Source organism: Microcebus murinus, chromosome 21, assembly GCF_040939455.1.
Source record: "Microcebus murinus isolate Inina chromosome 21, M.murinus_Inina_mat1.0, whole genome shotgun sequence".
NCBI lineage: Eukaryota > Metazoa > Chordata > Mammalia > Primates > Cheirogaleidae > Microcebus > Microcebus murinus.
The window spans coordinates 10289665-10317463 of NC_134124.1; the positions used below are offsets into that span (position 1 = coordinate 10289665).

The window sequence follows — 27799 nt, forward strand, 5'->3', positions numbered from 1 at the left end:
CTCGGGGTCTTGAGTGGGGGTCCAGACCCTTGCCTTGGAGAGCGTGGTGCCTGGACCAGCATCATGGGCACCACCTGGGACTTTGTTAGAATCACAGCCCCTCAGGACCCCAGGCCTGCTGGATCAGAACCGGCCTTTCGACAAGATCCCCAGGTGATTGGGTGCACCTTAAAGCTCGAGAAGGTCAGCTGCAGAGGGGAGGGCTTTCCAGAAGCAAAATCTAAGTCTTGAGGCTCATGTCAGGATGCTCCTCCCATCTGCTCTCCTGTTTGGTGTTGAGAGAGAGGAACACTTACCTGTCCTCAGCCCACCCTCTAGCTCCGCCCATCTGGCCCCTTCTGGTCTTCCCAGCCGGGGTCTGACCTGCTCTCCCTGCAGAACCTTTAGTCTGATTTGTGTGGTCTCCTCTTCATGCCACCTCCCTTCTAAAAATGTGCCTACCTTAGGGACAAAGCCCAAGGACCACCTTCCCAGGAAGCCCAGCACTTCGGGCCAGTAAACCCTGTAGCTTCAGGCCAGTAAACCCAGGTAGCTTGGATGTTACCTTAACACACTGAATTCTTAAATCCGTCTCATCCGGGGCTGGCTTGCCTCCCCGGGCAGTTGACAAAAAGGATTTGATGATAACACTCTTTCCCCAGTGTGCATTTTAAAGCCACCACTTGAGTTTAATAAACTCCTCAAAAAGAAACCCATAGTGCTTCGAGTTAGTTCAGTTTTAAAAATAGTGTTATTTAGTCCACCAGGGTTTGTGCCTTGTCTTTCATCTGGGGGTGGTGGTGGAAGTAAGTTGTATTAATGCATTTGTAGATGCATTAGGAGTTTTCTAAGCATCTGAGAAAAACCATTAGGGACTCCAATGGGTTTTTAGTAATTCTCTAGAATGGGGTTATTTGATTAGTTTGTTGACTCAATGAGGAAGCATTGCTTAATTCTGATGCTAATTAAGATTCCCCTTTTGTTGATTCTCTCCTCCCTGACCTGCTGGTAAACTTCCACTGGCTTTTGCTCCTGGGGAGGCAGGCAAATTGGCATCTGCGGGCTCCCTCGTGCTCTGCTCTTCCGTGACATTTACCCCCTATTTTAAATTCCCACACCCACCCTGTGAGGTGCCTGTTATTCTCATAGTTACAGAAATGCTTGGAAAGACTGAGTAATTTGCCCAAAGTCACACAGCCAGGAAGTGAGTGAGAGACCCGGGGTTTAAACCCAAGTTTGGAGTGACCGCACATGTCACCATCCTCTCTATATTGCCCCCGATTCGTGCTCTGTGTGTGATATTTGCACTCGAGCTGCCTGGAAAAACCCTCTCTTTTTTGCTTCCTCACTTGATTAGTGCCTCTCAAAATGGGTTTCTTTGTTTTAAGGAAGCCAGTCGTCACAGTTTTCCTTGAGGGAGTTTTTCCTGCGCTGACCTTCTGCTGCCTTTTCATGTCTTGGGGCAGCGTGTGAAGGTGGTTGTTCTAAATACGGTACCTTTGTTCTCTGTGTCCTTCTGCCTTGTGCCAGGGCCCAGCAGTTCAAGTTTGGGAATGGGCTATTTAGGGCTTGAATTTTTATCATAGATCTGATGCTGACTAAATCACTTGACACAACAGTCATTGATTAAGCAAATATTTGTTAAGCATCTGCTATGTGACATGCTGTCATTAAGCCAGCCCTTAATTTCTTCATCTATAAAGGGTCAAGTGCTGGGTGGGTATGGTGGCGTGGCTCATGCCTGTATTACCAGCACTTTGGGAGGCTGAGGCAGGAGGATAGCTTGAGGCCAGGAGATAGAGACCAGCCCGACTAACGTAGAGAGATCTTGCCTCTACAAAAAATAGAAAACATTAACTGAGGATGGTGGTGTGTACTTGTAGTCCCAGCTACTCAGGAGACAGGGCAGGAGGATCATTTGAGTCCAGGTTGCAGTGAGCTATGATGATGCCATTGCACTGTAGCCCGGGCAAAGGAGGGAGACCCTGTCTCCGGAAAAAAAAAAAAGTGCTATCACTAAAACTCCCAATGTTCTTATGAGGAAAAGCTAATATAGCACTTTGGAAATACAAATGTATTTGTACACATCATTTATATATAGTTATGTATAACTAATAATGTTATTCATAATAGAATAATAGTCATTCATAATAGAACTTGAACTTGGAGTTTTCAATAGGGAGCAGTGTTTTTGAATCCTATTTTATACCCTTTATCTCCTGGCTGACCAGTGGTCTGTGACAAATGTCCAGGCTGAGGAGTGTCATCTGTCATCCAGTTATCCTACAGGGAGGATGCCCCTTGACTGTGGTTGCATGGAGGAGTCAGAGTAGGTGTCTTACAACAAAATTCCAGGCCAGCTCCCTAGTAAAAGGTTTAATTAACGTTTAGATTGATCTTCTCCCTCCTCTGTGTAACAGTCTGTTCCTCTTTCTTTCTTTCTTTTTTTTCCTTTTTCCCCCAAAGCAATGTAGGGGGTCTCGCTATGTTGCCCCACTGTCTGGATTCGAACTCCTGGGCTCAAGTGATCCCCCTGCCTCATTCTCCAAAATAGCTGGGACTACAGGCGCCCGTCTCCGTGGTGCCCAGCTGGCTCCCCTTTCTTTAAGGGATAAAGTCCAAATTCCTTAGCTTAACATTAAAGTCCCTCCATGGTTTGATTCTAACCTTTCTTCCTAGTCTTGCCTCCTGTCCACTAGCTGAACTTCTTGCTCTTTCTGGGTGAGTCCTCTGTTTTTGCATCTCTTTGCGACCTGTTTCCACTTCAAGCTTTCAGAGGTGCCTGCCTGCCCTGTACCACCTCCATTTCCTACATGTCCACATAGTACCGAACCTGAAGGCTCAGCCCAAGTGCCACTTGCTCTTCTTTTTTTTCGTGAAGCCACCTCCAAAGGCCCCAGCTGGAATAAAATCCTGCTTGTGCTTCTATAGCCATTTTCGTCTACTCTGATTGCCTTAGCACATTCTACCTTAATTTATAGTTTCATCTACACAGATTAGTTTCATCTACACAGATTCTAAATTATATTCCCTTTAAGGATATGGAATGTCTGCGTGCAGTCTTGTCTTTTTTTTTTTTTTAGTACATTGATACCAGATTCTCAAATATTTGAGTGAATTGGGCAGTATAGTATAGTAGTTAAGAGTTTTGGAGTCAGAGAGACCAGATTTCTTATACTACTGCTCATTTGCTGTGTGACCTTGGGCGCAGAATATTTAACCTCTCAGCCTCAGTCTCCACACCTGCAAAATGGAGGTAATAATACAACAGGATGCTTGTCAGGATGGAAGGATTTGAAGTACTCAGTAGGTACATGTTACATAGCAAGTACCCAATAAATGAATTCATAGTATATTCATAGCGATTTTGATGTAGATTAAGGTGGGGTTGGGCCCCCTATATTATTCTTGAAGGGTGTTTCCTTGTAAATAGAATTAGAAACCTCATCTTGGACAGGGTAACACTTCTTTGTTCCACTCGATTTCAAAATTAGCTCTGAAAATTTCATTAGCCTTCGTGCTCTGATTGGAAAAACACATTCTCCAGAGTCGATGCTAACTCTGGCCTCGTTTAGGAAACACAGTTTCAGGGAAAGGGCCTCAGGAAAAGCGAGCAGGTGCATAATCGGAATGCACGCCATGTAACGTGCTGCGGCCGGCCTGGTTGGTGGGCATATCATCTGCCTCTGGGAGAGGAGAGGTTTTCGAGCCAGATGTGCAAAGGTGTGCGGGAAAGGTAGGCGGCGACTTCATCTCCTTGCCCCTTCCCCTCTGCATCTCAGGCTTGAGTGTGCTATCTCAGAGCACAGGCCTCTGGATGCATCAGGGCAGTTCTGCCCACGTGCAGGCAGGGCCCCTTCCCCAGTTGCTGGCTCAGCACCCATAGGACGGTTCCCTTCACAGGCAGGTGCATCGTACACGGGACAGGCTCTGTCCTCAGCACTGCCTTGAAGGCTGGCCTTGTCCTTTCTCCTTGAGTCTTAGCACACCTCCTCTGATATGGTTGATTGCCACCTAGTGGCCACAGGTAAGACCACGCGTCGCAGCAATGAGACATGCTATGGGGAATTTTGTTTGGCTGTAAGATTTGAACAGGGTCTCTTTCTTTTTGCTGGTGTCGTGCAGGGGTTCAGGCTGTAGCATGGCACTTAACAAGGGAACATCACTTCCTTATAATAGGTTAAGCACATTGAACTAAGTTTAAAATGCCACATGCAGACTTGGGGGAAATGCCTTTGTCCAAGCACAGTTTCTGAAAGGATATGTTCTGTTCTCAGTCTGCCCAGTATGGAGAGAGAGAAAAGAAAGATCTCCTTTAAGGGACTCTCCTTAAAACTGTTTTAACTCCGTCCAGGCCTGGGGTTATGCTGGGGCTAAAAGAGGACACATGGCGGTGGCCGGCAGCTGGCTGGTTTGCAGCTCATTTCTCTGGGTCCCCTGGTATAGAGGTTTTTCTTCATGCTCCTGCTGGTTGGTGGTGGCTCTTCCTCCAGCTCTGCTGGAATCTTCCTCAATGGACAACATGAGGGGAGGTGGTTACATGTTAATAGTAAGCACATTCCTACCTACACTAAGCTCCAGCTGGACTTGCACAAGTTGCTCTGAAGAAAAGGTGCATAGTACTCAGGGAGTGGAAAATAGGGTTGAAGTCAAGGAAGGCTTCCTGGAGGAAAGAACTTTTGGGCTGAGGGTGCAGGCAAGAGTAGGCACCTGGTGGCAGGTAGGACTAGGGCGTGCTCCAGGAATGGGCAGAGGCCAGAGCAGCAGGATCCTGGAGACGGAGTGGGGGAGATCAGACCCTGCAGGGCCTCTCAGGCCTTGGGAGGAGGGACTTTGGTCTTTGTCCCCACAGCTGCGGGAAGCCATCACAGGGCTCACTGCTGGTGTTGCCAGGGTTGGGTGGAGAACCGACTGGAGGGACAGAAGGGGGTGTGGGGAGACCAGGGAGGAGGCAGTTGCAGTTATCCAGGCAAATGGGGGTATCTGGTTTTAGGAGTTGATAATCGTGATGGGGAGGAGTGTGCAGAGTTGAGCGATGCTTAGGAGGCAAAGTGGACAGACAGACTTGGGGACGGACATTGCGCATGAAGGAGCCCGCTGTGTGTGAAGCACGACACACAGTGTTGACTTGAGTGGCGGGTGAGTGGCAGTGCCCTCCATTGTGCTGGGGATGCAGGAGGAGGCCCTTTGCTGGCCGCCTCAGGGGAGGGTAGGAGGGCAGAGAGAGTTTGGTTTTGAGTGTGTTGAGTTTTACCTGGGGATGGGGGTGTGGACTAAACCTGCAGTCTCTAGGGGGCTGGTGTCCCTCTCTGGGTCCTCTCTGGTGACTCTAGGACACTCCACCCATAAGCTGTCGTATCTTGCTGTGCCCCCCTCAGATCAGCATGGCAGGTTTTGAGGGGCCCTGTGTCCAGCCCTGTCCCGGTCACTCTTTGTGCATTATGACAGGAAGCCATTCTTGAAGAGTTCCAGAATGATTCCAAATACAAGGTAGTCAGGCAGAGAGTCAGTGTAACTGGTATTCAGAGAAGGGAAAGATGATCAAGGCCTGGGACTTTGCTTTTCTTTTGCCATAAGCAGCCTGTTATATATATTGCTCTTACTGCAGCAATAGTCTTTATTAACTAATCACTTTCTAAGTCTAGAGAGAAAGATGTGACTGAGCAGCAGCAGTCTTCAAGGGTAGTTAATATACAATTTTGGTAACTTTGGAGGCCACAAAGGCAATGGATGCACTGAAAATAAATATAAGGTTACGCTGAGTCCTTCATTATGTGGGCGTACACATGTGTGCATGTGTGTGTGAGTACATGTATGTTAAGTATTACCCAAGGAGAAAAAGGAAATGACTTGTGGTATTACTGGCCAAACTTGTTTAAAATTAAGGTAGATTCCAATTTTAAGAGAGTTATGGTAAACCTTCTGTTTTAGTGAAAGAAGGATCATCGCTGGGTTAGATTCTCTTAGACCGTGTGCAGAGTAGAATCGGCATCTCAGGGAAGAAAGAGCACTTGCCTCTGGCCCCTGAATGGGCAGATGGCTTTGGGGGTATCTCTCGAGTCCCACACTTCTAGCTGCTTCCATAGCCCTTACCCGCCTGGCCTAGCTACTCTGGAAAGCAGACGCTTGGCCCTCCGGATGCTGACGGTTACGACTTCACTCCACACTGGCCGGCGCTCTGCTTTTGCAGCAACAGATGTTTCTGCAAAGTAAATATTTCTCGACTGTGCTCGGCTCCTTTCTGTGTCTTGCTCTGCCTCTACAAGACACAGCGGGGCTGTACGAGCAGGGTGCCACGAAGCTTGCACGCACCCAGCAGCTGTACCAGCCTGTCCTCTTTCCCTCTCCTCTCGCTGGGATGGGCGTGTGAGAGTCCTGTGTGCGTCAGAGGGAAAGCTCCCGACATGATTCTCTAGGGAGCTGCATCTCCAACGTGATACTCTATGGAAGACACCACCAACCCCATTGGGTTGAAATAGGCACGAAGCAATGGCTTTTGGGTAGAAAGTTCCCTCTTTATGTCCTTTTGATTCTCCCAAGTAACACAGAGGGGTTTATCTTAATAGGGCGAGGCAGCGTGGTTTTCCCACATGCTACGGGGATCTCAGTTCACAGGACTAAGTTAAGTCACACGTGTCCCTTCCTCCTTAGTGGCTGTGTGCTTTTATGTTAGTCCTTTAACATCTCTGGGTTACAAACACAGGTATTCAGGCTTATCTTCCCTGGGATCTGTTACTGGAGGATTCACGTATTAGGAAAGAATAGCCCAGTTTTGCCCGGACTTGGCCCTTACGATGTGCGGAGTGCTTATGCGCTGTGCCCCCCCCCGGGGTTCTCCCTCCCGAACCCACACATCGATGACTTCTGTCAGGTCAGATAACTGAGACTTCATGACTAACCCGGGGTTAGTGATAGATCCCACAAATGGTGGAGCTGGAATTGGAACCCAGGAGCCAGTGGGGTTGGGGTGGGGCCCAGGGGTTGGGGTTGATCAGCCTGTCATGAGCACCCCATAGAATGCAAGCAGAGAAAGGAGGTTCTCCAGAGCAAGTCTGACACGCTGTCCCAGAGACAGGGGAAAGGATTTCCAACAAGCGAGACAACAGGTGCCACTTTCAGCTTTGCTGAACGACTCCTCTGTTAGGCCCGACGCGAGTTACTTTTCAGGTGCCATCGTGGGGGTTGTCGCTCTACCCAGCTGCCCTCGCTGGCCTGCAGCCCGGTGCCAGCTCTACACCGGCGGTCATCATTACCTCATCTCCCGGGGGACCGGCTTCTTCCCCAGCTTCATGGGCCGGCGTGGCTTCTCAGGTGTGCGCTGTGACAGGGTGTGCTCAGTGCCGCCAGACAATGAAGCCAGGTCCCCATCTGGCCATAAGCTGACAGGCCCTGTCCTGGTTAAATGGGTCCACCTGTGCAGAGGCTCACAAAGGCCCTGTTGTGCCTTACAAGCCGCTCCCTGGTCCTGGCTGGCAGCTGTCCCTGGCAGGGTGGCTTCTCAGGTGCGTGCTGGGAGCTTTCCTAGGCCTGGCTTACGTTTCACCCTTTTTCTACTTGGTTGAGGTGAGTGTCCAGCTTGAGTCTTTCTTGCCTTCTGGGCAGGCCCAGGAGGGTTGTCAGGTGGGTAGAGAAGCAAACCTGCTGTTTGCTTATTCTAACTAAAATAAGGCTATGTACGACCACACCCACATTCAGTGCACGCACACTGGGGCTCTTGAGGGCTTTGTCTTCCACTCTCACATATCATTCTCTTCCTTTTTCCTCCTGCCTGCCTGTGGCCACCTCTTTCCTTCCTCCCCACAGCGTTGTGACTTTCAGATGCATCTGCTTCTTTCTTGCCTTGCCAGGGAGCGATCTGTAGTCTGAGCGGTAGCCTCAGCCTGGGTTGGCCAGTTTTGATAGATGCCTGAGTCCTCTGCTAGCATCTGTTGACTTTTTGGCAAGAACCATTGCATGAACCAGGGAGAGACCAGAGACTGTTGGCTGTTGGCTCCTGTGTTCTCCACCCCAAGTGCCTTCCTCTTTTGGTTTGGAGCAGAGTGCTTTGCACAAGGCGAGGCTAGCTTGGGACCAAGCCAGTGGGAGGGCGGTCCAGGGGCAGGAGCTGCTGGTATCCATGCAGTAGCCCTGGCCCTGAGCACGGCAGCATGGCGTAAGCCTGGTGCTTCCGCTAGCAGCCACTGCTTTGGCAGCTAGCACAGGGGGTTGGATTTGTATACAGTGCCCCCCACACACGTTTACTCAGCACACACTGAGCAGGATGCACTGCCAGGCCATGGAGAGGAAACAAACCAAACAAAATCAGAAGACGAAAAACATGACCCCTAGCCTCAAAGGACAAATCTGGAAGCTGAGGAGGAGAGGTGCTGGGAATCTTGGGTGCTTTCCTTCCAGCAGGTGATGTTGCTTCTGTGAAGCCAGGATATGCCCCTTGCCTCCCCACGACTTACTAAAGCCAGGCCTCGCTGCCAGTCCTGCCTCTTGTTTCCCTCCTCTGGGAATTTGAACATAATGCCATTTCCCCTTCAATGAGGGAAACATGCATGAGGGTAATTTGAATGATTAGCCTGATCTGCAGGAAGGCTGCACATGAAATTAAGTTAAGCACATTTGCACTGAACAGCCAGATCTGTCAGTCCACTTAAAGGTACCCTTGGTGGTTTTATGCCCTTAACAGAAGCTGAAGGCTCAGGAAGGATCATTGGCTTTTATTAGTATCTTAAATGAAAGCTTATTTATCTATTTTTTTCATTTGACAAGGCCCTCTGAAAGCTTTTGTTACAGATACTATGCGTGGCATGTGTTTTTACCCCAATAAAAGACATTGCCAGGTGTTTGTTCTCCTGGTGGTGGTGGAGGTGGATGAAGCCACCCAGGAAAATGGTCCAGGTAGGGTGTTGTCAAGCTGGCCGCTCTGCTCGGGAGGAGAGCAGACAGGGTTCGGAGAACTCGGGGGCCTCCACTGGGTGTTCCCGTACCATGGAATGGGGGTGGTTCCCAGCCCTTCCTTCCAGATTCCGCGGGCTCCCTCCCTAATGAAAGTTTGTGTTGGGAGTTGGACGTGGGGGCAGCTGCCCTGACCACAAGGAAGACTTGCAGGCTGTGGGTGTTGATGCTGGCTCTGACCGAGGCATTCCGTCTGACCTCCTTAGGCAAGTGGGTCCCCACGTGTGTCAAATGGAGATGATAGGACTCACTGTGGTTTGAGGAAGTGGAGATCTTGCATTGTCAAAGCAAATATAACAAAAATATTAACTTCTAGAGCAAGTCAATGCTTCATGTTATAAACAAGTATTTACTATTTTGAATTTACGTTCCTTTGTACTTACACACGGACTCAGGAACAAATGTGCTTGCTTGGCATCTTCTTGGAAGAACCAGAAAAGGGAGCAAATTAGAAAGCCAGTTTAATTTTAGTAATTTCTGATTTTTCCTTTCTTTTTCTTGCTAGATTTGTCTTCAGCGAAGCGGAAGTTTGCAGATTCCTTAAATGAATTTAAATTTCAGTGCATAGGAGATGCAGAAACGGATGATGAGATGTGTATAGGTAAGTCTTAATTGTGCGGAAAATAAAAACGTTTATTGCTCGTCAGTTTTCAGTGTCCTGGCAGAGCCTTTTTCCTGGGATCGGAAGTGTCTGAGGTTAGTAAAGAAGGACGTCCATAGTGGCAGTGAGAGGCAGAGATGTGTGAGGATTGGGGCTCGGGGCTACTCTGGTTTTCTCCATGACTTCTGGGATTGCCTCACTCGCCCTCCAGCATGTAGGAGAAAGTCTGAAGTTTTGCAGCAGGGAGCCCCTCTCCACCTTCCTTTATTATTCTTCTGGCTGGTTTTGTGATATTCTTATTCCCCAACTACAGTAGTAAGAGCTTAGTGCAAAAGCAGAAGCAGCTGGATGAGGGGAGAATTAAATCAGTGGTTACAAAATGATAGCCCGTAGGTTGAGGTCAGAATGCAGTCCTGTTTTGTTCAGCTGTCATTTTTTTAAATTGGATTACCATATGAATTGAATTTATTTGAAATTCTCATTTTCCAGCTTCTTTGGAAAGTACAGTCATCTAATCTACTGGCCCCACATTCTGGCCTGGCAACAGGTGGCCAGGCTATGTTGCTGCCATGGCTTTCGGATAGGGAGGGGAGCTCAGTGTCCGGTTCATTGTGGTCCTCTCCTCTCCCCTTGGTTTCCTTAACAAGAGGCTGAAGTGGGTTGCCAGTTACCACCATGCTGTGCCGCTTCACTCTCCACGTCACCTGTGTCTGTCTGTAGGCAGCCCCGAGCGGGGAGGATTTGCATGTCGAGACACCTCTCTTTGCCAGGGCATTGTCATTGCTCCCTAGTCTTATATTGGGCAACTTGGTTGATTACGTCCAGTGAGAAAGAATTGAGAAAGTTCTACTGACTTAATTAACTCATCAAAGTCTTCCCGAGTTCCTGTTGCCATGCAGAGCACGGGATCTGGGGATGAGCACAAGCAGTTGGGCGACAGCTGAGAGTGGTGAACACACATCCTTGTTGTCACTCATGAATGCGTGGATGCCTTTCCCAGCCCCGCACAAGGGGCCCAAGTACCCTCAGGGCTATTGCACTTAATGCTGATTGCCTCTGTGCACAGTTGTGACGGAGAAGACTGCCCATGTCTGAGCACTGTGCTGCAAGCTGCACGCTGTTAATGAGCGACTTGAGGACTCAAAAGGAGGAACCCAAGGAGAAGCAGGAGATGTGGCTTCCAATGCCAGCAGCACTGTTTGTTTAGTTCTGGTGCCAAAGAAAAGGCTGGGTTCTGACGCAACCCCACGACAAAGGTTGAGGAGGTCGAATTCTGGACAGGAAATCCTTCAATTCCTAAGCGGAACTCTACCCCTTCCAGGCCGGGGGCCTGGGAGCCTGCCAGCCTCTCACCAGTCCTGGGTATTCTCAGGAACAGGCAGGTCTTTTCCTTGAAGAAATCCTTTCCTAGCTAGAGTGCCAGGTGGAGTTAACTTGCATTTCTGGGTCACCCTTAATGGTTAATGATTAAAAGATAAGGAGAGCCTTGGGAAGCAATTGATTTTAGGTGTCTGCATGTGCTGAGCAACTTAAATCCATAGCATGATAGCTGGAGCTGGAAAGGCTCCCCAAGGCCCATTGCCTCCCACCTCATGGCCCCTTTCTCTTTTCCAGCAAGGTCTTTGCAGGAGTTTGCCACCGTCCTCAGGAATCTGGAAGATGAACGGATACGGATGGTGAGTGTGGCTGGGCTGCTCTTGGTCCCAGACAGCATGCTCGTGTTGAGGGGCACAAGGGATCTGTTGTCAGAAGAACTGGGCTCCAGCCCAGACTCAGCCGCTTGAGTGCTGCGAGCTCTTGAGCAAGCCTCATCTTTTTAGGGTTTGCAGCCTTTTGTGAATGTTAAAGGATTACCCTCGTGGATGACTTTAGAACGACATTGTTGTCCTTCTAAAGGTTCACTGTAAGGTGTATACATAAGGTATATGGCTTAAGGGTGGATCTTTTGAATTATTTCATTTTGGGGGGGCCTCAAATTCTCTACCAGTGGAATGGGAAATAAGGTGCCTCCTCTCTGCTCCCTCCTTCCCCCCACCATATTAAATCTGTCCAAGAGCCCTTTGAGAGCAGGCTCACTTCTTCACTTTTGCTTCTGAAGCAAATAACATAGTGCCTGCTCTGTGTCGGCATCCAGTAAACAGGTACTTGGTAAATGTAGGTGGCTGTAAGAAGCTCTTCAAAGAGAGCCACTGTGCAGATTCAAGAATCAAATGTTGATCCCCAGGTTCTTAAGAGATACCTTTTACACTAGGATTTATTCTCATGTGGTTCAGCATTCACAGGTGAGAGATTCTGCATCCACGGGACGTTCTTTTGCATCTTCCTCCATGTCCTTAACCACTTCAGTACGAGCGTCGACTACAGTCGGCAGCCATAGATGAAGCGAGCGTCGACTTTAGCCGACAGCTGTGATATGACTTTTCTAATTTTTCATTTATCAAAATAAAATTGTGAACATTTAAAAATAACGTAATACAAACATATATGTATATGTTACCTATTCTGATTTACATTGCAAGGAAAGCTGCCTGTGAAGTAAAACAAGCTTTCAGTGCTTTAAAGCTTTCCTCATCACACAAGAGCAAAACAGGTTTGTCGTCAATGCACAGCACAAACTATCGTGCGGACTGTGAGTGCCGGCTGTGGGCGAGGTTTTGCGGCCGGTGAGCGCCGTACCGAAGTGGCTAAGATGTGAGGAATGAATCCTGATCTGAAATCCCCTGCTGGCTGCACGCTGCTCTGCCCTGAGCAGGGCTTGTCTCCCGGTGACAGTACTCCAAAGGCCTAGGGAAGACTGCATCACTGAGCATTTTCTTCTCTTTGCACATGAATAGTTGACAGTTCGAGCACCAAGTTTACTAAGACATTACAAAGCCAAGTATGTCACATGCATTTTCTGTTTTAACCCTCATGATGACTCTGTGACGTGGTATCTATATCATCCCCATTTTTCAGACAAGGATATTGAGGTTTACAGAGGTTAAGTAACTTGTCCTGGATTCCACAGTTAATAAGTGGTTCAGTCTGGATTCAAACCCACGTCTGCATTATACCCCCCAAATGTGGTCATTTCTTTAAAACTCCAGAGCAGTAGCCTCTCACCTTCTGCTCTGCAGAGAGAGACCTTGTTTCCCCTGGTTGCTGACTGCTGGGTACTTGAACCAGAGTCAGGAGGGTGGCGGCAGCGGCGGCAGGGTTGGCGGTGGCAGCGGCGGCGGCAGGGTTGGCGGTGGGTGGACGCCTGTGGCAGGAGAACGCCTGTGTGTTTGTGCACGTGCTTGTGCCTGAGAAAGGGAAATGATTCTTTCGAGTCTGATTTCTTGGCTAAATTAGTATTTTGGGGTGTGGGGGTGTGGTGAGCAAATCACTGTGAATACCCTGCAGATTGCTGTGGCCTGTGGTCAGGGAACAATGACCGGATTATACTTTTCAGCTTGCCTCTGCAATTTTATTATTAGTGCCAGTGAATTGAGTTTCTGCTGTCTGCATCTGAGTATCTGGCCACCACCAGCCCCTTCTCCACCTCCTTGCCCTGTGTCAGCTTCATCTTCAGTTCAGCTCAGCAAAGCCACACCTTCTTTGGGCAGCCTTCCCTGGCTCCCTGGGGCATTTGGCCATCCTCTGTGTTTTCTTAGCACCCAGTTCAGGCCTGAGAGTCTGCGTTGACTGCGTTGTGTCCTGATAACCTCTGTACCTGTCTGTGCTCCACAGTAAATGGAACTTCCTCAGGGGAAGAGCTTTTGTGTCCCCAACATCAAGCACAGTATTAGAACTCAGTGGAAGTTACACAGTCATAGAATCTTAGACCCAGCAGAACCTTATTCTTCACCATTGGCAATTCCTCATTTGACAGATGACAAAACAAGTCTTATCAAGGCTGATAGCAAGTAGTAGTAGGACTGGGACAGGGACTTGGGTGTCCTGATTTCCAGCTGAGCACTTGAGTGCTTTTGCATTTTAAGCACCTGGTTAGGACTGGATTCTCGGTCATGAATGCCAACTGGAATAACTTGGGAAGTTTAGAAAATACTGATGTCCAAGACCAAGTTCAGAGATTTCGAGTTGATTGGTTTGGAGTGTGGCCTGGACGTACATTGGTATTTTGAAAAGCTTTCCGGATGATTCCAACATGCAGGTAAGGTTGAGAACCACTGATTAAGGGACTGGGTACCCCTTTGTGAGCTTCAGAGACTTGCAGGTGATTTGTGGAAAAGATGTAACCAATTAAGCAATATCAAATAACAGTAAACATCAACCAAGTTAAATAACATCATGGCACTCTGGTGTTAAAATGCACTCTTCTGAAATAAGTGATCTCAAAATTGAGAAAAGGGCAAATGGGAATAAGTTTGGAGATTTGACTTTTTCTGTCCCTTACATTGTCCAGTCAGTTCTTACTGTGTCCATCTATGGCTTTTGGCATTTACTCTGTTGGCTTCACTACGATGGACGTGCTGCATGTGATTTTGAAAAAATAATGCTTTGTTGGGATGAGATTCCTGAAATAATTAGTTGAGCGAAGAGTGGATAAATGAATGACTTAAAAGGAAAGATTGTAAAATATCGTACTGGCTTAGAAAAGACTGTAGAATCTTAGAGCTGGAACAATTCAGCCCACTCATTTTGCAGATGACGAAATTGGAGCCCAGAGAGGTTAAACGTTTTGCCTGTGGTCACACAGTTGGAAGCCAATCAGGAAATAATCCATTCATTCATTTAGTCATTCAGAAGTGTTTGAGTGCTCCTTTGTTTCAGCATTCTTCTGTGTTTTGAGGATAGTGGTAGAAAAGTGAGCATTTACAAGACACGTATATATGTGTACATGCGTGTGTGTATGTAAATGTGGGTAGTGGTGAATTACAACACTTCAGCTGGCACACTTGCTCTGAAATAAACACTCTGTGGCATCTTTGGATTGCATTGGTGGTCAGGGAAAGCCTCCCCAGAGAGGTGACTTTTAAGCAGAAAGCTTCATTACAATAAAGAGTTGTCCCTGTAAGGGGTTGGGAGTGTTTGAGGGACTAGCCAAAGGCAAAGGCCCCGAGGTGGGGCAAGTGTGGCGCATTGGAGGTGTGTTGGGGTGATGGTGGGCTGGGGTGCAGGACCCAGGCGTGAGCCCTGTGAGATGGAGTTGAGAGATGGCTGTGGTCAGGAGGCATGGATGTCTTGGCCCCAGTCAAGTTCAGTGCTGGGAGGGCCACGCCAAATTGGGCTTGAAAAGTTTTGATGCCACCGGATGTCCAGAGGTGTTGTGTTTTTGTTTTTAACTTAGTCTCAGTATGGATCTACTTTACCTATAACTTGTGTGAATGAACATTTTTACAGGAAGATGCCACCTGCAACTTGAAACGTAGACCCTACTCTGTCGCCAGTTCCCCCCTGCTTCTGGAGGGATGCTTACGGTTTTAGAGGTCCTCATTTTTTAAAGACCCAATAGGAATCATGCACAGGAGGAATATCATGTTTTGAACGGGTGACTAGATTTTGACTTGACATGTTGTTAGTTCACACGTAATATTGCTTATTCCAGTTTTATACTAAGACGTGAGGAGGCTGCTGTAATTCTCTAACTGATATTGCTTTTGTGTCTTTTTTTCCGTCCTCTGATTTTCTTCACCAGATCGAGAATGCCAGTGAGGTGCTCATCACTCCCTTGGAGAAGTTTCGAAAGGAGCAGATCGGGGCTGCCAAGGTGAGAATTTCGCAAGCCTCGTTCTTGGATTTTAGGGTGAGAGGTCTGGACGGTGCAGCACTTTCTTTAGAAAATCTAAGAAAGTCTTCAGAAAAATCAAAGCCAACCTTCTTCAGAAAATCTTCCTAGGCAGAGAAGCCTGACACATCAGAACCCTGCAGTGCTTGGCAGGGGACTGGGGTACAACCGTCTGAGCGGGCAACCCCAGTGCAGCCATTCTGGTATTTTGTTACCTAATTGCTTTGTACTGGTTTATGAATCATCCAAAGGTAGAAACTACTCCTCCTTTGTGTTGATAGAGAGCTGTGTGCTTGGACAATTGACTACATTGGACAATGCATTTGTTTTTTTGTTTTTTGTGGAGCTACATTAATCATGGAGGGCTAGGATTCGCAGCCTAAACAGGGGTTACAAGTCAGGCTACATGGGTGTAGAGACCCTCTTTAAAGGGAATTAGCTGGTACTTAGCTTTAGCTGATTTTTACTGTGTGTGGAAAGGGGACTTCTCTGGCCAGATCTTTACATTTTTCAAGAGAAACCGAAAAACTGGTTTTATGTGAAATTTCCTGTTGGCAAACAATTAAAAAACATATTAATATAATGTATTACACGTTGTGCAGGTCAGAAAACCACATTCTGCTTCAGCCCAGAGGGTCATCATTTGTTACCACTGACCTGGGTGGGTTAGAGCCCAGACTTAACTAATTCTCATGTGTTATTAACAGACCGCAAAAGGAATCCTGTTGATTTTTAAAAGGTGGATTCTCCAGGGTCCCCTTGCCCTGTGATGAATCACTAGGAAACCCTAGCTGGGGTGACCTTCATTAGAGTGTTAGAGGCCACCTACAGGGAAGATGTTTTCATTGGAATCAAGGAAAAGTAAAAGGATTTTCAACATTTTCTTCCTGGTTTTTTTTTTGGGAACCCTGAGTCAATTTAGCCACGGTCCCTTGCGCCACCTGCTGGGGGTTGGGGGTAACACCACCGTCTTCCTGGGTGGATTCTACTCACCGGCACAATCAGGTAATCCCTGCCCCCTCCCCCCAGCACACACGCACGGAGCACCTGCCATCTGGAAACGGACACGGTTAGGGCCTGGAAAAGACGGTGTTTAGCCAGGGTCTTCCAGAGGGCTGGTTTGAAGGAGGGACCATGGGGAAGGCCTTTCTCCCACTTTTACAGCACTTCTCTACTAGTTCAGTTTACACATTTGTTAAGAAATGGGAGCTCACAGGTTTTGTATCAGAGATGATGGAATGTATGATTTGAAGGAAGTCTTGTTCAACTCAGATTTTGTCTCGGACTTTAAACCGGCCCCGTGATGGCTGAGAGTGAGCCGTGGGGGCCGAGAGTGAGCCGTGAGGACTTAGAGTGAGCCGTGGGGGCCGAGAGTGAGCCGTGGGGGCCGAGAGTGAGCCGTGGGGGCCGAGAGTGAGCCGTGGGGGCAGAGAGTGAGCCGTGGGGGCCGATAGTGAGCCGTGGGGGCCGAGAGTGAGCCGTGGGGGCCGAGAGTGAGCCGTGGGGACCGAGAGTGAGCCGTGGGGGCAGAGAGTGAGCCGTGGGGACCGAGAGTGAGCCGTGGGGGCAGAGAGTGAGCCGTGGGGGCCGAGAGTGAGCCGTGGGGGCCGAGAGTGAGCCGTGGGGACCGAGAGTGAGCCTTGAGGGCCGAGAGTGAGCCGTGGGGGCCGAGAGTGAGCCGTGGGGGCCGAGAGTGAGCCGTGGGGACCGAGAGTGAGCCTTGAGGGCCGAGAGTGAGCCGTGGGGACCGAGAGTGAGCCGTGGGGACCGAGAGTGAGCCGTGGGGGCCGAGAGTGAGCTGTGGGGGCCGAGAGTGAGCCGTGGGGGCCGAGAGTGAGCCGTGGGGGCAGAGAGTGAGCCGTGGGGACCGAGAGTGAGCCGTGGGGGCAGAGAGTGAGCCGTGGGGACCGAGAGTGAGCCGTGGGGGCCGAGAGTGAGCCGTGGGGACCGAGAGTGAGCCTTGAGGGCCGAGAGTGAGCCGTGGGGGCCGAGAGTGAGCCGTGGGGGCCGAGAGTGAGCCGTGGGGACCGAGAGTGAGCCGTGGGGGCCGAGAGTGAGCCGTGGGGGCCGAGAGTGAGCCGTGGGGGCCGAGAGTGAGCCGTGGGGGCAGAGAGTGAGCCGTGGGGACCGAGAGTGAGCCGTGGGGGCCGAGAGTGAGCCGTGAGGACTTAGAGTGAGCCGTGGGGGCCGAGAGTGAGCCGTGGGGGCCGAGAGTGAGCCGTGGGGGCCGAGAGTGAGCCGTGGGGGCAGAGAGTGAGCCGTGGGGACCGAGAGTGAGCCGTGGGGGCCGAGAGTGAGCCTTGAGGACTGAGAGTGAGCCGTGGGGGCCGAGAGTGAGCCGTGGGGGCCGAGAGTGAGCCGTGGGGGCCGAGAGTGAGCCGTGGGGGCCGAGAGTGAGCCGTGGGGGCCGAGAGTGAGCCGTGGGGGCCGAGAGAGAGCCGTGGGGGCCGAGAGAGAGCCGTGGGGGCCGAGAGTGAGCCGTGGGGGCCGAGAGTGAGCCGTGGGGGCCGAGAGTGAGCCGTGGGGGCCGAGAGTGAGCCGTGGGGGCCGAGAGAGAGCCGTGGGGGCCGAGAGAGAGCCGGGGGGGCCGAGAGTGAGCCGTGGGGGCCGAGAGTGAGCCGTGGGGGCCGAGAGTGAGCCGTGGGGGCCGAGAGTGCCGTGAGGACTCGCGGCCTCAGAGCCTGGGCTTTCCTGCCCCTGCACTCGCGAGGTGGTTGCTCCTGAGGTGATGAAGAGCGTCGCGGCAGACACAGGGAAGACCCGTTTCTTGAGACGTCTCTTCAGTGATTTCTTCTGCTTCCGAGCCCAGATGCCACTCACTCTGGTCTCTTCCCTTACAGTGGTTTCAAGGTCACCACGTTACCACAGGGAGAAGAAAAAGTCTCAGTGGCCTCCCTTTGGCTAGGATACTAGTGACCCCTAATGACAGGAGCAGGTGCTTTTCCCTGTCGGGTGGGTGTGGGCGATAGATGGTAAGACATAAAAGAATTTAAATAGAATAGTCACTCACCAAAGCGTGTTTCCCCTTATGCATATTCTATTCTTTCATTCATTAAATCATTAATAATCACAAATGATTACATACCTTTTTCATTAATCATTAAAAATGATTGCAATGATATTCTGGGGTGATGTCTCATTCCTTCCCCTTTGTCGCCTTTTTTCTGGCATATCCTCCTCTCCACCATCCCACACACCCGTGCGTTTATATCGTAGCATTAGGTAAATTTGTGAGAAAACAGAGAACAAACACACTACGAGGCGAGTGATCTCAGCAATACCTAAGAGCCAGCAAGTGTTCTCTAGCTGGTTTTGGTGGTGGCCAAGTGGGGCTTCGGAACTGTGACCGCGTGATGCTAAGATTACGTTTCCTCCTCCTCTACTCTCTGGCACTGCTTCAGTTGCTGTAACAACCTGTTGCAGGGTGCTCAGTGTGAGGGCTGCCGGGGAGGAGGACTTTTGGGCATTTTCGTGCTAAGGAATTAGGGCTCGACCCTGGAGCTTGGCATATAACTGTGACCCCAAGTTTTGATTTCTGAGTTTGGGGAAGCGGGATTTTCCTGCATCAGAGGTACATCTGGAGTGCTGGGCTCCAGAATGAAAGCAGAACAGGCAGAAGACAGTAGTAGTGGTTAATGAATGGGTCTAAACGTTTTTATCCCTGTAATAGCCTGAAAAAAAAAAAAAAAAAAAAAGGAAGTGGGTCTAGAGCTAGACTGCTAGAGTCCAAATCTCACTTGTGCCATTTGTGTGTAAACGTGGAGGTTAACGAACCTGTCCCTGCTTGCCTCCTGCTCTGTGAAATGCGGATGACTACAGAGCTTCCTTGTTAGAGTGATTATGAGAAAGAGATGAATGAACTCACAGAAAGGGCTTAAAACAGTGTGTCATATAGCTGTTTGGCGCTGTGAGCAAGGTCTGTGGTATAGTCACTTGATGTAAACTATTACATTGGATACACACAGTTACTTCATTGAAAAAAAGGCGAGAGCCTGCTCTTGGGTGAGCCTGACATCATGCACGGGAACTTGGAGAAGGAGGCAAGTGTGGTTGCTTGTGCGCGTGGTGTGGCTGGGGAGGAAGATGTTAGAGAAAAAGGTATAAATAAACGTGTAATTTGACATCGTGCTAGGCGCTTGGAAGGGCTGCCTTCGTGGCACATGGAATGTGGAAGAGCAAGTGGTGTCCCTGACCAGGAGGTGGGTTCGATGATGAGCTCGTCACCACCACCATCATCATCACTGACGTTTATCGGGCACTTTCCGTGGGACAGGCACTCCTGCTAAGCACTGCATGTCGTTTATCAATTGTAACAACCTTACAAGGAAAGGGGTGTTCTTGTCCTTAATTTTGCTATCTAATCATTGAGCTGAAAGAGGAAACCCTCATCTAGTCAGCCTCAATTTATAGATGAGGAAACGGGGTCCCGGAGAGGGACGGTGATTTGGTTAGCGTCAGTCCATAGAGAGTGAACTCCGGGATCCTGATCTGTCCTCTGTGTACTTAACCACTCCACAGTGGGCCGCCTGGAAGGTGAAGACCATCATGTGCCCTGCGTCACTCTGGCTCGTACCAGCCTCCCCTCTCAAGAACACGATCTGTTACGAACTGCAGTGGAATTTTCCCTGCAGAGGTCTCGTTGCTGTTTTCTCGGGACAGAAACTGCTTCCCTTTCCCTTTACTCTCTTCTCTGACTTTGGCCGTCCTCCAGAACCTGGAACGTGGCGGCGAAAGTTGCCAGAAAGTCGGCGTGTGGGTGACTCATGTCCCCTGGCCTTTTCTCGCCTCCGGCCAGCTGGACTGTCCTGCACCGGTTGTGATGAGGCTGGTGGGGAGAGGTAAATGTGAGCGGTAATGGGATTTGGAGCCCAGCTCGGCGTTGCTGGTTTCTTCTCTAAAGGAAAAGAATTGCTCAAGTCAAGTCTCCTGCCTGGACCCTCCTCAAATTGGAGGGAGTGATTGTCTCTTTGGGCGTTTTTTTTTCATTTGCTTCTGCACGTTTAGTTGTTCTTGTGTGTGAGCAGTCTTTTAAGCAAAACTCAGATCTGTAGAAATGGATGCATGCCAGCTAAAGTGGGTATGATTATTATGCCCATTCTGTGAGACACATAGCAGATAAATGGCGTTGCGACATTGTGGGAGCTTGCTTGGCAGGGCTCCTGGTGATGCCTTTTGGCTCCGGAGTGTCCTGCCCCAGGGCATTTGCACTTAACTGTTCTCCTGCTAACTCACATCTCCCTTTACCAGGGAGGCCTTTCCTGAGCATCCTATCTAAAGATCTCGGTGACCACACCTTGTTTATTTCCTCTGTAGCACTTGCAGCAAGCTATAATTATACTGGTTATTTGTTTGCCGGTTAATTGCGTTTTTCTTTCTACTGGAACATTCCCACCACGAGGGTAGGGACCACTTCTGCCTTGTATTTCTAATGCCCAAAGTGGAGCCTAACACAGCAGTTGCTCATTGTGAATTTGTTAAATGAATGAAGAGATGTGTCTGAACTTCCTTATCCGGCCAGAACATTTTTTTTTTCCTCTTTTGTAGGCCTCGGAGTTGCAGAAAAGTATCCCTTTGGACTCCACATGAGTCAAAAGCAGGACTGAGTCAAAAGTCCCTCCCTGTGACTTTTTACTGGTTAACCTCCCTGGTCCACGTTTTCTTATCTGTCAATATAGGGGCAGGGGTGTAAAAACAGAACCTCAGTGGCTCAGTGACTCAATGACTGGGTGGGAGAGCAAGGATTAATATGTATAGTATTATAATTATTTTCCACTTTGAAGGCAGTGATATAAGTTAATAAAAATTTCCCAAAGAGAAAAAAATTACCCGTTATCTTGTTTCTTTAATTCAAGTATTTTCATTTAAGTATTATATATTCCCATCTAATCTTTCTCCATAGGTAGATACATTGTAGGTAGGATGCGCTAAGTCTTTAAAATGCTATTAATACTATAATATGAGCAGTTTTCCATACGACTAGTTACATTTATTGGATGTTCCATACTTTATCCTAAACCTTATCCTTGCTGCTGCGTTTATTATTTTGCTAGTATAAATGGTGCTGTAGTGAATACATTTGTGAGGATAACATCCTTGTTTTGAATTATTCTTTAGCTTAAAGACCCATATGTGATATTATTTTGTCAAGGGATATTAGGCCTATAAATAAGTGCTTTTGAACACTATTAAGGCTGGATCTAGCCTTAGTCTATAGTAGCTCTTCTTTCCTTAGTATTAGCTTCATAGGGGCCCTTTCCCTCCTTCTGGCTTTCAATAACCTTGTGGTTTAGAAGCTAGAAATGCCTGTTTCACAATTGAAGATCTTAGAGGGGTAGGTCCTGGCTTTGCCACTGTTAAATACTGGTGTTTACCTGGTTTCTGGCGTTGTGCTGATGTCTCTATGGCAGATGCTGAAGCCGAGAGGCTGTTGAGGGTGGTTGTGAGATTTAGTGAGTGACATCTGAAAAGTGGGCACTGGGCCGTCCGCTGTGCGGTGTGTGCTGAGGGCATGACGAGGCCACGAAGATGGGCAGAAAGCTCTTGAGAGGTTGAGGCTGCTTCTATTCCTGCAAAATTTTACTCATTTTCTCTTCTCTTTTTTTTGCCAGGAAGCCAAAAAGAAGTATGACAAAGAGACAGAGAAGTATTGTGGCATCTTAGAAAAACACTTGAATTTATCTTCCAAAAAGAAAGAATCTCAGCTGCAGGAGGTAAGAAACTTTGCTTGTATCCTGGGTAGAATGTTTAACTTTTACGTGGTGCTCTGGATGATGTGCTGGTTGCTTTTGACCAGAAAATCTTAGGGTTAGAAGAGACTTTGGAAGCCAGGAGCTTGCTCTGACCCCTCGCCCGATGCCTGATGCTGGATTGTCTTTGTGTCCTCCCATCGTCCTGCCCCACCTTTGTGGCTCTGCAGCCTGTCAGTGGTGGAGCATCCTGCGGGCCAAGACCACCGCTTCCTTGTTGGGCAGCCCTAAGTGCTAGACTGTGCTTCTTCGTTGCAAACTGACGTCTCTTCCTGTTCCTCTCATCCTTGGCCTTAATTCTGCACTGTTACCTTTTGACTTCCTGCATGTCAGTGATGTGAGATGTTAGCATCCTGAAACACTTTGGTTATCCTTCCTTAATATTAATTTTTTTTCATTATTTTAATCAGTACTTGATATTAGTCTCTTCTTTTTTTGTTTTTGTTTTTTTTAAGCAGTGCTTTATCGTCATGCATATGTTTTGCACTTTGGTAACCTTGTTTCAAGGAAATAAATTGTTTAGACTTGACCCCCCATTTTTCTCGATATGCATGGGGTCCTTTTAAAAATAGTCCCTTGGAAAGAAAGCCAGCTTTGTAGCCATGGAGCCTTTGTAGCCATTACGGGTTGGATGAGCACGCACCATTAGTGCAGGAGTTCAGAGTTGAGTAGGTGTGTGGTGGTTCCGGCACCTGCTCATGCCGGGAGGCCCACAGCACAGTTATCCTGTGGGCGTGGCATTCCCCAGAGTGAGGGTGCTTCTCCTCCGGGTCCGTTTCATCCATGCCCAGATGTTGCTGACTTGGTCTGGGATGAGTCCAGGGTTTTCTTTTAGGACCATCCTAATGCCATCTCCCTCTGAGGTGTCGCAGTGCAGAGACCAGAACACGGGGCTGGCAAAGAGGGTTCCTTGCTTCAAGATCTACTCTGCCATGTATTTACTGTGTGGTCTGGGGCAAGTTGCTTAGACTCTCTGAGCTTTATTTCTAAAATACTCTTAAAATATATGTCCGGCCTATGTCATGAATGAGAAGGCAAACTATAACTATTATGCAAACATAAAGTATTATCACCATGACTGGGTTGTTCTCCATTCCCTGTTCCCAAATTGGATGTCACTCTTCTGGACCTCGCCAGCTATATGTCTCAGTGGGTGTTTTTCATTATGCTTTTGTTTTTTGTTTTCCATTATGCTTTTGTTACAGTCTTTTGTGTTCTTGTCTTTTTTTAGGCATTCATGCTTTTCAAAGTACTGTGCAGGTGAGGATTGGGCTGCAGGTCTTTCTTGCAAGTCCTGGTCTGTTCAGGTCAATTCTCAAGCATTGCTTTTTAGTTGTGCCTGAACTGAATTAAATGGCATAAAAACCTAAGAGCAGCAACAACAATGATACTACTTACTACTGCTGCTAGCAACAATAGCAACAATAATAGCAGCAGACGTTTGTTGAATGCATATTTATGCCCCAGGTACTGGTGTTAAGCACTTGACATAGAATCTTGAATCCTCATAGTCTCCCTGTGAGATGTAATTATTATCTCTGTTTTACATATGAGGAAACCGAGGCTCAGAGATGCTAAGTAGCCTGCCAGTAGCTACTCAACCCTGGCACCTGCCCGTAGAGCCCTTTCCCTTAGCCCAGCTGTCTCTTCTACTTCTCTGCAGCAGGAGGGGTGGTGGGACCCTGTTGCCTGCCAGCCATTGTTACTCAGCTCCACTGTCATGCAAAAGATTGGAGAGAGGGAGGGACCTCGGATCACCCAGTCCAACCTCCTTGAATTACATTTGGAGGAGCTGAGCTCCTCATAGACGTCAAGTGATTTGCTCAAGGTGTTTCAGCTATTTAGTGGTGATTTTCTTCACATTTATTAAAAAAATCAGCTTTTAGGAACATTATTAAACACCTGGTATATCTTTGATGAGATTTACTACCTTTGATTATCCAGAATTGTTCCCTGATTGCGGGGCTCTGAACGGAGTGCTTTTAAATTCAAGCGTGCCCTTAGATTTTTGCAGGTGGAAATCATAGGGCTGCAATGTGGAACGACACTGCCATCTAGTGGATGATTTTAAAAATCAGTGACTTCTTCAATGGCAGAGGGCTTGCACAAAAAACATTCATTCAACAAATATTCATTGGGTGCTTCTGTGAAAGTCTATCCAGGCACTCGGTGTCTTGTGGGGAGTGGCATGAAGGCTCCACCTTTATAGAACTTGCAGTTGAGGAGAATGTCTCTTTTCCAAGAAGAACAGAGTAGTTGGTGGGTCTGGACAAGCTAGTAGATTTATAGCTTCTCATGTGATAGGCATGGAAGCTCTTTTGAGTGGTTTTCCAGGGGGGATAGAATCCTGGCTTATGATTTCATTGCAGGGGGTCTAAGGATGTGATCAATTCTATACTCAGCGTAAGCAGGCATTGGCAAGAGAAACATACAATTTCACCTGGGATTTGTTTTTCTTTTTCCTTTGGAGCTGCATTGAGTTATGCATTTCTTCCTAGTGCTGGGTGACTGCAGGGACATGCCTTTGGTGTTGACTGATGGCCACAGAGAGATCAATTTATTCATTTTACAAGCATCTGTGGAACATTTACCATGGGCTAGGTACCATTCTGGGCACTGGGATAGAAAAGTGGAAAGATTAGACAAGGTCTTTGTTCTCGTGGACTGTATATTCTATAGGCAATACATAAGAAAAGAAAGGAATAATTAAGAATTTCACATAGCGATAAGGAAATAAATTGGGAGATGAGATAGAGATTCTTCGGTAACCTATTTAAAATAATGTGGTCAAGGGAGCCTTCTCCAAAAGAGATGTACCTAACATTTGAACTGAGCCCAGAAGGATGAGAAGCAGTGAGCTAACCGAAAAGCTAGGGCAGTCTTAAAGTTGTGGGTGTGTCATCGAATTGCAATTATTGGGTCATGAAACAGAGTAGAGTAGGCTAGAATAGAACGGAAAATATGAACATGCATTGCACTTAACAATTATAAATGTGTGTTTATTGAGTCATAAAGAGTATCACTGTGCATTGAAGTTAAAAAAAATTGTGTGTTTATCTAGGAAAAGAGGTTTTCAGGCAGAAGGAACACGAAGTGCAAAAATTGCAGGCAAGAAGGAGGTTTGGAGAGTTAGAGGCCAGGAAGGAGAGCACAGTGGCTGGAGCACAGTGAGAGAGGGGTAGGACAGGAGGAGGTGAGGTTGGAGGGGTGGGCAGATCACACAGGGTCTTGCAGACTATGGTAGAGGCCATGGGAGGGCCTCGAAGGGGTTGTCAGACCATCTGATTTCGATTTTAAGAACGTTATTCTGGCTGCTGGGCGCAGAGTATCTTGGGGGCGGGGGAGAAGATAAAGACAGGGAGACCAGTTAGGAGAGGAGCGTGGTGGCCCAGAGATGGTGCAGCCGGTTTAGGGCGGGGCAGGGGTTGGAGCCCCTCTGCTCTGAAGCGCCTGTGAGAATAACAGCCGACACGTACAGGACACTTTCCGGTTTTCAAATTATTCACATTGTTTGGCCCATTTTCTCTTTGAAACAGCTCTACTCAGAAGCAAGGGCTGATATTATCTCCTCCATCCTCCGGAAGAGACTTGAACAGGTCTCACCAGCTAGAAAATTGTAAGAGTAGAACTTGGACCTACGTCAGCTCTCTGGCTGATGCTGGAGTCAGTTCCATTTTCCTTACAGGAGTTTCCTTCTGGCTCTTTCCTTCCTGCCTTTGCGAATTTTCAGGAAGATCCCCTGGCCCCCCTTTCCCCACTCGCAGTCTCAGCTGGCAGGCCGGGGCAGGGGGAGAAAGCGTGAGGTGTGTGTGGGGTTGTCAAGGGAGGTAGGTCCATCCCGCTGTGTCAGTGTGTTGGGTTTGCCCCACAAAGAGATGAAAGGCTACAGGCGCACATGGGACTTAGCTGGCAGGAGCCCAGTTGGAAGGTGTGTCAGCCCTGTTGCCTAAGCAGCCACACCTAGCGGAGGGGGTACAGGGCCTTCTGAAACCCTGCCTCCAAATAGAGATCTGTCCGTGCTCAGACAGCTTCTTCCCCTGCTGGGAGGCTTTAGAAAATGCCCCACACTTAGCCCTGCAGTTTAGTTTGATTCAGTAGTTCCTTAGCTTCTGAGTATTACTATGCATGTTGCTTTGGGAGGAAGTTGCTGTGCTCTTTTGGGCTGTTTCATAGAATCCTGTAGTTTTCTCTTTATTTATGTGATCATTTGACTAATGTCTCTTTTCTCCACCATGCTGCAAGCTCCATGAAGGAAGTTTCTTTATGCTTGTGATAGTTGAATGAATGAATGATTTGCTAAGTTCTTAAGATGTTAGGGTAGCATTATTGTCCTTGATATAATAGAAGGGTCTGTCCTAAGGTTTTTTGTGCAGAAATCTTGACAAAGAAACACTGAAAGAAATACTCCTTTGGGAACTTTGTTTGTCTTAGTGAAGTGTGTTACAGAATGGTTTCTGACTCTGTTATTTCTAAGGAAAACAGAGTGTTTTGTTTCCTACTAGTAGGATATTTATTTATATTAAAAATATATCCACTTAGGCCGGGCGCTGTGGCTCACGCCTGTAATCCTAGCTCTTGGGAGGCCGAGGCGGGCGGATTGCTCAAGGTCAGGAGTTCAAAACCAGCCTGAGCGAGACCCCGTCTCTACTATAAATAGAAAGAAATTAATTGGCCAACTGATATATATATATATAAAAAAAAAATTAGCCGGGCATGGTGGCGCATGCCTGTAGTCCCAGCTACCCGGGAGGCTGAGGCAGAAGGATCACTCGAGCCCAGGAGTTTGAGGTTGCTGTGAGCTAGGCTGACGCCACGGCACTCACTCTAGCCCGGGCAACAAAGCGAGACTCTGTCTCAAAAAAAAAAAAAAAAATATATCCACTTTACTATTTTGTCATTGAGATGTGCTTGCAGTGTAATTATTTGCTTTGAAACAATGAGCTGGCATAGCCACACTGTAGAGAGGTTTAGAGCTTTATGTGGGAATTGAGGTCATTACCAACATAGCATCTTGCTACTCCTCGCATTCTTGTTTTCTCCCCTGGGTTCTAGACCTCAGATCTGTGGGTTAATTGTACCCACTGTGGACCTGTCCTGGACACATACCTTCACAGAAGTGAAATTGAGAAGAAGTGACGTAATTACCCTGTTTGGGGTAAACTGACAGTTTATCCTTACCACATAGAAAGTGTTTGGGACTCCTGTGAAAATGTCCTTTTCTGAGATTCCCTGTCCTCTAACGGCTTGTTTTGTTCATCCAGAAGGACTGGCTCTGCAGGTTTCCCTTTTCACTTAAAAAATCTGTCTGCTGTGGAAAATCTGTCTTCCCCGGAACCCAGCCCTGCCACAGGGTGAGGGGAGGTGGCAGAGCCTCGTGCTTTCAGGATGATCCAAGGGTCTTGGAGGCGGGTCCACGAGGACAGAAATCCCAGCTCTGCCTTGTACTAGCTGTGTGACATTAGCCAAGTTCCTTAAGTTAGTGGACTTCATTTTCCTCCTTTTAAGTTAGAGATAAAGATAATATCTTCCTTACCGGGAGTTACTGGGGATTAAATAAGGTAACGTATATTCAGCTCTAGGCATGGTTCCTGGTGCAAAGGTAGCACTCAGCTATAACCATTATCATTACTATTTCTTTTTTGTTTGTTTCAAGGATTTGATTACTTTTAATGTTGTGACATGATACTATTTGTACTAATGTGTCCATTTGGCCCACTCATTCACCGTTTTTTTAAATTGGTTCATATTGGAGTATATGTGATATTTTGAGGCATGCCTACAATGTGTAATCATCAGATCTCAGTGTGTTTAGGATTT

The 27799-nt window shown here is 48.1% G+C and overlaps 1 protein-coding gene across 3 annotated transcripts in view; it reads left to right on the forward strand.

Moving 5' to 3' along the window:
- ARHGAP26 (Rho GTPase activating protein 26) overlaps nt 1–27799 on the forward strand; it is a 427310-nt gene that overhangs the window by 93303 nt on the left and 306208 nt on the right. For all 3 annotated transcript variants that reach the window (XM_075996167.1, XM_012748774.3, XM_012748778.3), the window contains exons 2-5: nt 9431–9526; nt 11141–11202; nt 15147–15218; nt 21845–21946. In XM_075996167.1, coding sequence (XP_075852282.1) covers nt 9431–9526; nt 11141–11202; nt 15147–15218; nt 21845–21946 — 332 coding nt within the window. The remainder of the gene's footprint in view (nt 1–9430; nt 9527–11140; nt 11203–15146; nt 15219–21844; nt 21947–27799) is intronic.